The sequence below is a fragment of the Thunnus maccoyii genome, chromosome 24 (assembly GCF_910596095.1).
Source record: "Thunnus maccoyii chromosome 24, fThuMac1.1, whole genome shotgun sequence".
Lineage (NCBI taxonomy): Eukaryota > Metazoa > Chordata > Actinopteri > Scombriformes > Scombridae > Thunnus > Thunnus maccoyii.
In genome coordinates, this window is record NC_056556.1 from 5,389,186 (window position 1) to 5,401,630 (window position 12,445).

General features: G+C 36.8%; 2 protein-coding genes across 6 annotated transcripts in view; both read right to left on the bottom strand.

Moving 5' to 3' along the window:
* LOC121892294 overlaps nt 1–11,861 on the bottom strand; it is a 343,857-nt gene extending 331,996 nt beyond the window's left edge. For 2 of the 5 annotated variants that reach the window (XM_042405253.1, XM_042405252.1), the window contains exons 1-3: nt 11,374–11,860; nt 9,495–9,559; nt 706–855 (exon numbers count right to left, since the gene is read on the bottom strand). In XM_042405253.1, coding sequence (XP_042261187.1) covers nt 706–855; nt 9,495–9,540 — 196 coding nt within the window. In that variant the 5' untranslated portion in view covers nt 9,541–9,559; nt 11,374–11,860. Of the gene's footprint in view, nt 1–705; nt 856–9,494; nt 9,597–11,373 lie in introns of all 5 variants that reach the window. The other 3 variants (XM_042405250.1, XM_042405251.1, XM_042405255.1) reach the window with 3 other exon arrangements.
* LOC121892296 lies at nt 4,214–6,799 on the bottom strand. Its single transcript, XM_042405274.1, has 2 exons — nt 6,391–6,799; nt 4,214–5,111 (listed from the first exon to the last, which is right to left on the bottom strand). The coding sequence occupies exons 1-2, from the start codon at nt 6,704–6,706 to the stop codon at nt 4,498–4,500; spliced, it is 930 nt and encodes a 309-aa protein (XP_042261208.1). The 5' UTR covers nt 6,707–6,799; the 3' UTR covers nt 4,214–4,497.
* Nucleotides 11,862–12,445: the final 584 nt, after the last annotated feature.

A 12,445-nucleotide genomic window follows, 5' to 3' on the forward strand; every position in this document is an offset into this window, starting at 1 on the left:
ACATCAGTAGTGATAAGAACTACCAGAGAATGAATTGAAAAAGTTTAGTTTGTTAAGTTCTATTCCTGTTCCTCACACGCGGGAACTTTGTATGTATGTTCAAGACAAAGTGCAGGATGTCTCAGGCACGTTTCGAACAGGCACTGCACTAGTAATCCTAATGCTATTCATTTACCCATTGATTATTATGTAATTAAGCTATTTTATTGGGTTTCACAGAGATAATGTATGAATAAATCTATAGATTGCAACATATTCAGATATTTGGGGATTATCTGCACAATTTAAGGGCTTTTATTTATTTATTTATTTATTACCAAAACACATGAAAGTGATATCTTATTTATCAGTATACCTTTAATGGGCCTTAATATTTTAATTTAAAGGTGAAAATTGAAGGATTACATTACAGTAATTGTATTTGTCAAACTTAATGGTTTATACTTCTTAAAAAAACTCAATCCATGCAGAAAATACATCAAAATACAGTATTATAATACAATTCATTAATTTAGCCAAAATCTGGGATAAATCTATTAAATACTGTAAAAGAATTCCTTAAAGTATAATTAATTTACAACTGAAAATATTTAGACCCCTACTTCAAACCAAAGTCTCAACCTAAATATATCACAAACGTCAAACTAATGTATAAAATCAGTGATCTCTGGCTACCAAACAGTTTGATTTAGATTAAAGTGGTACCTTTGAATTGTCGGTAGGAGAAAGTCTCGTCTCCATACCACTCCATGGCAAGATCAGGTCCATGTTTCCACACTATGCTGTTGATAGGATTCACTACAGAGTCTGATGTGAGAACAGCTTTGTCACCTATTTTCCCGTAGAGTGGTCCTTCTGCAAAATAAAATAAATTAAATGCAAGTGAATGCCGATTTCTCTGTTTAATTACTGAAATGTATTTTTTCTTTAATCAAGTACACAGTGTGAAATCCACAGTAATTTACTGCGTTTCTGCACAGTTAATTACTGTGAATATTCTTACAGTATAGTACTGTGTCTTAGGCCTAAAAACACAATAATCATAATGATACTGTAGGAATCACAGTAGTGAACACACTACTGTAGAAAATGACAGTAACCATTATGTTACTGTAGAAAATCACAGTAACTATTTTAGTACTGTAGAAAATGATAGTAACCATTATGTTACTGTAGAAAATCACAGTAACCATTATGGTACTGTAGAAAATCACAGTAACTATTTTAGTACTGTAGAAAATGATAGTAACCATTATGTTACTGTAGAAAATCACAGTAACCATATGTTGCTGTAAAAAAAATCACAGTAACTATTTTGGTACTGTAGAAAATCACAGTAACCATTATGGTACTGTAGAAAATCACAATAATATTGATACTATTGCAGACACCATTATGTTACTCTATTTAAGGTAGGAACTTTCCCTTTTGTAAAGAAAATCACTAATTTGAAGATTATTTTGTTATACCTTCAAATTCATGGTGCAGATTAAGTAATTTAAACTTTAGTTTGAAATAATTATTCTTTTCATATGAATTCAAATACTTCAAGATGACCTTGTTTGTTCATGCGTCTGCAGGCTGTTAATTTCAGGTTTTAAATTTCCCAGTGTTTATTAGGTCATAATCTTTTATACAGTCTATGTCATGACAGGCGGTCAGTGAAGTCGTGAACTGATTGGTTGAGCCAAAGAAAAACATCACATGATCTCAAATTTGAACAGTGTCACTGAGTCAGTCTGGGCGCCAAAGTAATTTACTTCACTGCAGCCAGTTTGGGATTTCACAGCTCTTTGGTTCACTACAATATCTTTTTTTTTTTTACTTAAAAGGATTTTCTTTTTAAGAGTACTCATGTTCTTGTCTGTTTTTGCTTGGTGTAAAGTTGTCAGACGATAACATAGATCGACTGTCTGACATCCTACAGCTTGCTAACTTCACCTGCTAACATTTAACTGCAGAGTCCTCTGAAATAAAGGTCGCAACAAACTCGGAACATTCAGAAATGAGCACTGAAAGATACGGGAGACCACAAAGACGTCTGTTCAACAGATATTTTTTGCAGTGTGGACAGTGCACTTCTTGCAGTGTGGTGAAGAGTAACGTTAACATGAGCAGTCCGGAGCAGCAGCAGCAACAGGAGGAGGCACTGACATCAGCAGCTGATCAGTATATGTCTTCAGCATTAAAAGACTTGGTCCTGACTAACACCAGACATTACACCAAGCTAGTTTTTGTAGTTAAATTATTCATATCGATTTCTGGCTGCTCAGAAGTGTGTTGTGCTAATATTATTATGTTAGCTAGTGGTCTGTTAGCTAACAGAAACCCATAGTTAACCTGAATTCATTGTGTTAAACTGAAACAGCTTCATGTTATGAATCTAACTTGTCAACACGCCTTAATGTTACAGATGTTAGCTTTATAAATTCTGCTTCATAGCACATGTGAGAGCACTGCAACGTGTGTTTAGCCTGTGTCACCCCCTGGCTAACTCAACACTGTTATACTAGTTCACTGTGAAAACATCACCGTTTTTTTCATCCCTGTAACTTAATAGTTAATTATTCTAACGTTAGGTCTGATAGAGATGGCAAAATGGTCTGATAGTCTATCGTCTACTACCAAACTGTGATATTTCTGTTTTCCAAGATGTATATGTATATGTACTTATGTATGTTTGTGTGTGTGTGTGTGTGTGTGTGTGTGTGTGTGTGTGTGTGCGCGCGCGCGTATAGGACTATTAATTAAAAAGTAATCACTCAGTAAACACAACGTTTTCCAAAGTCATGCACGGCTCTAAATCCTGATGCCTTTCTTCATCTTATTTCTACTCCTCCTGACCACTCCTGCTGAGGAGTCCAGTCTCTCCATCATCCCAGGTCTCACTGTGCAAGGTAAGATTTAAAATCCATAGACAAAGCCAAGTTAGTCAGCTTTTGTGGCAGTTTTTAGATATTTTATATGTATATTGTATATTTATTTTGGCTTAACAACAAGCATCTCAGCAGTCATCTTCGTAGATCTGTTCTCATGTACTAACTCAAAAACGACATTGTCAGAGAAAACAGTACTTTAAGGTAATAGAATTGTTGTTAATTCAGTGTTTGATTATTAATAAGCCCAAACGGAATCTGCAGATTTTTTTTTTTTACAGTTCTCAGCGGTGATCCAGAATGAAAATCCGCAGAATGTTTTTTTGCTTGTAATGTAATAGACAATATTCATTTAAGATAAAAAAGATTGTTTTTGAGCAAAAATAAGCACACACAATACATTAGAATAACTTAAAATTGCCTCAAGCAGGCTGAAAGAAATATTTAGTAGATTTTAGTAGAAGCATTGAATTTGAGATTTTATTTCGTCACAAACATTTGTTGGAAATGAACCTCTAAAAATGGCAAAGGCAAAAACATGACACTCAAACATAAAACTTAGATAAAATTTAAAACTCTTTGGATACTCAAAATTTCCACATATCCAAGTGCAAATTGTCTAAAATTCATTTAGTCAAAAGTAAGTGAACAAATCAACAGTACAGAAATAGAACAAATGACTCAGTGAGTGATATGACTGAGTGAATGAGTTTTGACTTGTGGTGGGGATTCGTCTTGGGGTCTACAGTTGAACTTGGCAATCAGCATCATCTTAATGTTGCTTTCAGTCAGGCTCCTTCTGTGCTGTGTCAGCAGCATCGTGTAGTGGGAGAAAAGTCTCTCTACATCCACTGAGGTAGTAGGGAGGTGGAGGTACAAAGCTGCTATCAAGGCTAGAGTGGGCATCCTGTCCTCCCTGGAGGCCCACCACTGCACAGGACTGACCTCCACAGTGTCACTCTTGTCTATGTGAATGTAGCGGTGCCGTTCCTCAGCTGACACTTGGATTAGGGCAGGTATGGTCTGGACATAATCATCCATGTTCTTTCTAAGCCCAGTCACCTTTGCTGGATCAAACAGTGGAATGGATTTGAAGAGCTCCATGCAGGGATGCCTTTCCATCACAGCCTGCAGCTTTGCAGAACATTCAGCCATGGTCTGCTGGAAGAGCTGAGAGCAGGCAACCCTCTCCCCCTCATCCAGTACCTTCAGCTGCTCTCTAGTCTCAGGACGCCAGTCTTCAGCACCTGCAGTGCTTCCCTACTCAAACAACATATACAGGTCATCTAACTCTCCATGGATGGTGGCAGAGGACAGTCTGGATGTTTCTTGCAGTTTGGTGAGGGTGGCCAAGATCTCAGTGTTGTGTTCAACAATGAAGATGGCTTTTAACACCTGTATTTTTTCCTCTAGGAGTGCTCTTGGGTCCCGTACAACCTTGGAAGACAGTGGTAAGGTGTGTATAAAGTCATATAAAATGTCAAGGTTCTCCTTCAGGTATCAATCCAGGAACCCCATCTAGTCAGGACAGCAAACACTGGCATGACAGGAGCCAAGCCTAGAGCCTGCATGTAGGTCCGCAGCTCCAGGCGACGCTGGGGGGCCTTACAAAACACCCTCTTCACAAGGCTACACAACCAATTAAGGTCCTCAAAGGTGTCAGGAAAACCTCTAGCACCAAGTTGAGCACATGTGCCAGGCATGTGATCTGTTTGGCGTTGGGAAAGAGGCCTTGAAGAACTGTGTTGAAGGCTTTCTTCATGTAGCTTGCTGAATCTGTGAAAAAAGCCCAGACATCACTGAAGTTGATGTTGTAAGTGTTAAGGCAAGTGATGACTGCCTGAGACACAGTGGTGAAGTTAACTCTCTCAAGGAAAACAAGATCTGCAGCTAGAGGAGGTCTGCCCACAGACTGTAGAAGAATGGCAAGGACACAGTGACCACAGGCATCTGTTGTCTCATCCAGTATAACATAGACAGCTTTTCCCTTCACTGCACGCTGGATGTCCTCCACATACTGAGGGAACAGCTCTGGCAGGTAGTCAGACTGGAGGTGAGATGGAGCTGGAACAGATCCTCCTTGCTTCTGCAAAAAAGGAGCCAGCTTTGGAGATTTCTCCAGCGGAATATCTGCCTCAAGAAGAGCCTTGGTGAAGTCCAGAACAAACTCCTTCCCCTCAGCTGTAGATGGGGTTTTAGAGAGGCAGGAAGCCAAAGTTTGATTCCTAGATTGTACTGAAAGTAAAGGAAAAATGCAGATATTCACTATACATTGAAAATACATTTTACATTCTATACATAACATTTATTGAAAAACATTTATTTTGCTATTTTCTATTTTTTACAATAATCTAATCTACACAGTTTAATAACGTTTCCCACAAATGGCAGTAAAAACACACAGGCTGTGTCTGGAATTGCATACTAACATACTATTGGATTTTGTGTATGCGAGAAATTCCTGGATGTGTACTAGATCAGAATGATTCGAAATGCATTCTGGGACACTTGGCTGTCTTGCTTGAGTATACTTCAGTGTGAACAGTCTGCTGGTAATGGCATACTTAATCGATCATTAAGTAGGCAGTATGCAGTACATACTGATTGAGTATTTGGTAGGCAGTGCATCAGTATGTGATTTCAAACCGCTATAGCCTACATGGAACAATTCAATGAGGTTGACAGGCCCATCTAAGTATCGAATGTATCCATACTGTTGTTGTCCTAACACACGCACACACACACGCGCGCGCGCAGAGCCAAAGAGCGAATCAGAATTCTGCTTTCAAAGAAGTCTAATCTGATTTGTTCTCCCTTTCCTGCCATCACTATCACAACCAGTGCTGTTACCGGGGGAAATGGACACTAGACACGAAATGGAGCAGTGATGGAAGAAGTATTCCGATCTTTTACTTAAGTAAAAGTACCAATACAGCGGATTCCATTTCCACCCAATAACTGCTGAGTCATTGGCTGCTGTGGTAACAGGGGGAGGACATGAAATTGACAAAGCTGACTGTGATTGGCCAGTTCTAGGCTGTTACCGGGTGGAAACAGACTCCTCTAATAGCGATTGGCTAGTGAGACGCCTTATGTTCTGGACGCGTGCGTGTGTGTGAGAACGCGCACGTACACACACACACACACAAACACAGGGATAGCGAGACAAAGAAACTTGTCCATTACCTTTTCTGGTAGTTATTATGAAGGCATTCTAATATCTTTCCAAAAAGGCCACAAAACCTTATCCACACACACACCCAAAAAGGCAATGATTTATAAAGTTTTCCAAAACCAGGACCTAAATGCTAGCCTGATTTCAGCTAGGTAGCTAGAGAAACTTCCTAGCTTTTCTTCTATATGTAGAGAACTAGAAGTATCATCTTGATGAGAATATTAGCTAGCTGTTAGCTAGGGCAGCTCATAAACATCACTATTTGAATTGGTAAATTGGTAACATTCTGAATAGAATTTCAAATCTTAGCAAGCTAGTTAACAGAGGGATTATGCTTACCTATACAACTTGATTTCCTGTTTTTATGCCTTAGGGACTTCAGATGCTCCAGCACGGTCTGCCTCCTCATGTAGTCCACTGAGTGCTGACGCACTTTACAGAACAACACTCCTCCGTCCGCATAAAAGTCATTGGAGAATTCATTCACCCGATCCCTCGCAGTTATCTGTGTTGAAAAATGGCGCCTCCTCAGCAGTAAATTTAATTTTTTGACATTTTCACACCACACCACTAAATTCGATCTTACAGTCACAGTGAAATGGAATATTTGGGTGGTATACAGTAACAAGAGGGTTTGAAATAAAATCCTTTGCATATGATTGGACTGCTAAAAAAGTAGGCAGGGCTTTCATTCCAATTAAGCTCTTTGAATTGCATTGAATTGAATTGAATTGAATTGAATTGAATTGAATTGAATTTAAAAACAGAGCCACAGAGGACTGTTGACTCCACACACACCTCCTCACCTGTTGTTAAATCAGGAGGACGAGGGAGAGATGAATGAATTAGAACTCAGCCACATTGTTCTGGAAATGTAATCAAAGTTATTGCCCACTGTTATCCAAACACACATCTCCTATCTTCCTATCTCTCTTGATATTGCTCTGTTAGCTACTACAACCCACAAATGGTGAAGTGCGGTTTTATATGTTGGTGGGGCTAGCTACTTGCCCAAAGTCACATTTGATTGGATGAACTTTTTTAAACGCCTTTGAATGCAGGATGAGCAAACATTTGAGATTATTTTACAGGAAGAGAAATTACTTGGATTTTGATGTAAAAGTTCTCTGATACTGATTTTATGACATATATTTGGCATATGACAAGAGATAAAGTACAAGATAAGTAAAGACAAGTACGCATCCACAAATACCATTTTAATGACTCTATGGACACCTGAGTACCTGGTGACATCTCTCACAGTTGAATATCTATGTTTAGATTACCTAAGAGTGTTTTGTTTCAAGGAAATAATAGTGTCTAGTGTCAGTGTCTATATTATATATATCTCAAGTTCAGTGATTTGATTTTGTTTTTTGTTGTTTTTTTTAAGTTGTGGTGGGCTTATTAAATGATATCAGTATTATTTCTTCGTGAGGATTTCTTTAACTGTGGTTACAGATTTAACCAAGCTTTTTACATATTGTATTTTTATCGTTGTCATTGTAATATTTGCTAATGTTTGTAATATATACATTTGAAAACTTTGTTATAGAATGATATTTAGAGGACAGAAAGTTGCATATGGTCCCTGCTTCTTTTATGGCAAACACTGAAAAGAAAACATTTATTTACTTCATTCTTATTTACTATATTCTTATTTACTGTTGTATTTAAGTTGATGCCCATGCAGTCTGAATATTTCCTGCTGTTGCTACTTTACATTAAAAGCTTCTCACTGGCGTACCACTGTGTGGCTTTTATTATGAAGCATGTACAGGAAATGTAAAACAGACTGCAGTATTGGTCAGTAAACATTGGTCTATGCAAAATGTTTTGTGCTGTTTGGTCAGCAGATCAGTTTTATGAGGAGAATTGGTAAAAGATGAAACAGCCGAAGTGAGCTGGTAGATGTAGAACTGCATAGTGAAAATAAGTAATAAGTAAAATGTAGTAGTTGCTGTTCAACAGTTAATAAATAATTGTCATTTAAAGAGTTGGTTCTGTACTCATTTATTGAAATTTAAATGTGGTTTGAAAGTTTACAGCATTTTATGAATAACTGTAATCTAATTTACTGCAAAATGTCTGGTGCTGTAATCCATTACACAGTAGCATAAAATTACTGTATTTTATTTTACAGTTACTTACAGCTACTGTAAAAGTAGATACAGCACCATTAAATTACTGTTTCATTTTACAATTGCTACTGTAAATAAAAACACAGTACACTTACTGTAATTTATTTTACAGTAAGTTTACTGTGTTCATATTTACAGTAAATAATTGGCGGCAATTGACCAGTAACTTACTGTAAAATAAATTACAGTGATTAACTGGCAGCAATTGACAAGTAACTTGAATGAATGAAAATGAATTACAGTAAGTTACTTTTCAATTGCTGCCAGTTAATTACTGTAAAAATCACAGTACGTTTTTTACAGTGCGTGTCATGCTCTAGTTTTAGTAAAAACTAAGTAAAAAGTGAAGAACAATCCACAGTGTGTCCACACAGTCATTTAAAAGTTGATGTGAAGCTTATATGAGGCTTCAGCAGTCTGAGTTAGTCATATCAAGTGGATATCTGACACATTTACAGTCTTTTTAGCTAAAAATTCCCTCTTTGTGTTTCCTCAGACAGTGTTTCCCTGTTGAGCTGTGGTGGAAGTATAGTAACAAAAAGAGGAACTTTGGCACTAAAAAGACTGTAACGTTGAAAGATATCTACTTGATTTGACTCATTTGGACGCTGAAGCTTCATATTAGCTTCAGATAAACTTTTAAATACATTTTTGCACAGAAGGAGGACTGTGGATTTTGTCCTCCATCACTTCCATTGTAAGTGCATTATGAAGGGATCTTCTAATGGTCAGTATGAACAGGAGGAATGATTACAGCAAGAAAAACACGTTTACATGTTCATTTGGGCTCCTGACTGTTGTTTTAAGACAGACTTGAAATGTGAATCCGTCCTTTTAATATATACTTACAACTACATTATCGTGTGTTATGAACCTTTATTAAATGTTTACAAATGTTCATATACATTTTATTAATGCTAAATAGGGGGACTTAAAGTGTTACCCAAGTGCCTCGGGTAATTTTCATCACTGATTCTAGTCTATTTCTAATTTAGGGGACAAATATCCTTTTAAAACCTCTTTACAAATACCTTTTGACCCCTCATCACATCATTATTCCTTAAACCAGATTTATAAAACTGTTCACAGCCAAATATTCACAGTTATAAAAGGCGTCAAATATACATTTCTGTTGTCACAGTTCATGTAAATGTGTACATGTGGTAAACAGAAACTAGACTATCTAAAACAAGAGTGTCGTCACAAAACGAAAATCGAAACCAAAAAATATAACACAAACAATACACAGAATCATAACATGATATTATAATTTTCTCAACATTTAAATTATTCAAAACTTACTGTTGGCTGCCACTGCGGTCCATAATAGAAAGTAAAGCAACAACATCTTCTTGTTCTCAGTTGGGCTTCAATAGAAGTAAGACACATAAATTCACAGTGATTCTGTTGATATTTAAAAACATATAAAAACTTTTTTTTTTTTAACTATATATAGATTTATAAATGTATTCAGAAAGTTAAAAAGTAGGAAAGGCTTCTGTTGACAGCTGTAGCTGAGAGTGAAGGAGGAAGTAAAAGCAGCAGAACAACAAGAAGTGGTTCACATACATGACGAACTTCTGACTGAGCAGCTGTCATTTTATTTATATTTCATTAAATGTTTCAGTCACTCTGTAAGTTAGTGTCATAAAGAGAGAAGATCAGTTTCCTTAAGACAGAACTGTTGATTTACTGTTGCCTCTAAAACACAAACATGCAGGAAGAGAATAAAAGAAATAAATCAATAAAAACATTTCCTTCTGCTATTTTGATATGGAGGGTTTTAAGGGCTGAAACTAAATATATAAACACATAAATAATTACATAACTAATTCTTAAATATATGAGTAAATATATAATTATAACAACAAAATGCTTAAATAAATGAATAGATAAATAATTGTGTTATTCAGTGTTTGATTATCACCACAAATAAATCACAAATTAAATCAGACATTAAATATATAAATGTTAAATTTGTTTTTTAAATTCATATATATATTACACATTCATACATTAATTTATTTACTTATTCATTTATTCATACATTTATTTACCTATTTATAACTCTCTTTATTTATTTATATATACTTTCATGTATCCATAGTGTAACTTGCTGCAGTGAAATAAATAAATGCGTCATCTTCATCCATCAGCAGTCAGGGGGTCGGACTCTGCCCTGTGATTGGTGGTTGAACTTGAATCTGCTGCTTTTGCCTAATTCAAGATGGCAGCACCTGGTGCAGATTTAAATTAAATCTTGTGTGTTACAATAGTAGATATGTCGGCTGTAGCTGAACAGATGGAGGCAAATTACAGTTCCTGTGCTTTATTAGATCAGATTGACGGCTTCACTGAATGAATTGGAATGATATTGACCCGACTGACACAGAAATGAATGAAGCTGTATTCAGGATCTCAGATCCTGCTGGTCTGTAATACTGTTCATTCACCAATCAGAGTATGAAAAGATCCTTCAAATGTGCTTTCAATGTAAGTGATGGAGGCCAAAATCCACAGTGTCTCCACACAGTCATTTAAAAGTTGATGTGAAGCTTATATGAGGCTTCAGCAGTCTGAGTTAGTCATATCAAGTGGATATCTGACACATTTACAGTCTTTTTAGCTAAAAATTCCCTCTTTGTGTTTCCTCAGACAGTGTTTCCCTGTTGAGCTGTGGTGGAAGAATAGTAACAAAAAGAGGAACTTTGGCACTAAAAAGACTGTAACGTTGAAAGATATCTACTTGATTTGACTCATTTGGACGCTGAAGCTTCATATTAACTTCAGATAAACGTTTAAATATTTTTGCACAGAAGGAGAACTGTGGATTTTGTCCTCCATCACTTCCATTGTAAATGCATTATGAAGGGATCTTCTAATGGTCAGTATGAACAGGAGGAATAATTACAGCAAGAAAAACATGTTTACATGTTCATTTGGGCTCCAATTGGACTATTTTAACACACATCTGTAAAATGGTGTCCCCTAATGTCCTGAGAGGAGAGAGAGGTCAGCGGTTTCCAGCGGTGACTTTGACTAAATGTTTTTTTTTCTAACTCTCTGATATTTGACGACGTGAAAACACGGAAATAAATTAACAGGTTAAATCTCCCCCTCTGACTCCCACACTGTCTCCACATCAGTCCTGTAGTATAAATATAAACAGGTCTATATTCACCTGTAGACACATGAAGTCAAAGCTGTTCTCCAGCGGCTGTCCGGCCGAGCGGAGCCGTATTTAGTGTCTCAGACAGCGGGGAGAGCAGCGGCTCATCTCCGCCTCCTCCACAGGCTGATTCAGGCAGGAAAACCTGCCGTCAGTCATCAGAAGGTAGATGGACACAGTAACAACAACACTGCGTTTAATTACTGAGGATCATCTCGCTTCAACTGTTTCTCCACACAAACAAACTCAACTACAAAATTGCAGAAAATATTCCAGCCGTTAGTTGTGAGTTCACCTTTAGTTCCAAACGACACTTTTAACAACCAAACGGCAGATTGCTGTTGTTTCTGGAGAAGCTAATATCGCTAAAAACATGAACAAAGAGCCATTAAAGTGTCAAACTGTCGGTTACATTACCTTCAACAATCTGCGTCAAGGTGTCAGACAAGGTGAAATTAAATTAAACAAATGTCACCAGGAAATAGGCGGGAATAGAAGAGGTGTTGCACTATATTCTGTCACCTGTCACATTTTTAGTGAGTAAGCTGCTGTGTGACGGTGACCCTCAGCAGGTGTTACAGTCACATAAACTAGAATAGAAGTTAAAACTAAATCTGGACCTTGCAGCCAGGCCAAACAAGTTCACATCACTTTGTGTAAAACTTGATCACAATCACAAACATCCAAGGGGGACTAAAGGTTTATGATAAAGACAAGAAATAAAAGAAGAAATAGTTAAATATCTTGTAAAGCTTACAGTTGTTAAACGTTTTAACAGCTTTTTTGTTTGTACATTCGGATATTGAAGAAATGTATTGTTTGATATGAGCAGTCAGCTCTGAAATGTTTGGCTTTTTGCTTAAAAAATTGGTTCTGTGGACATAAAATTTGGTCCAAATACGGAAATTAATCAGAACCTTGAGTCTTAAACCAAGTTAACTGGCTTATAAACTCTCACTTGTAATAAGAATGGCGCCATCTGCTGGGAAAATAATTTATAAACTTGAGATCCTTCATAAATCCTACACAATAAGTGACCTCTGTTAGGCACAAAGGGAGATCACAAAGATCCATTTGAATCATC

What these genes read in the sequence shown, in the direction of transcription:
- LOC121892296 (XM_042405274.1), bottom strand. Translation starts at nt 6,706, where the DNA reads ATGCAAAGGATTTTATTTCAAACCCTCTTGTTACTGTATACCACCCAA. An exon ending in CAGGAAATCAAGTTGTATAG is followed by an intron (nt 5,112 to 6,390) that starts GTAAGCATAATC and finishes CTTTACTTTCAG; the next exon opens with TACAATCTAGGAATCAAACT.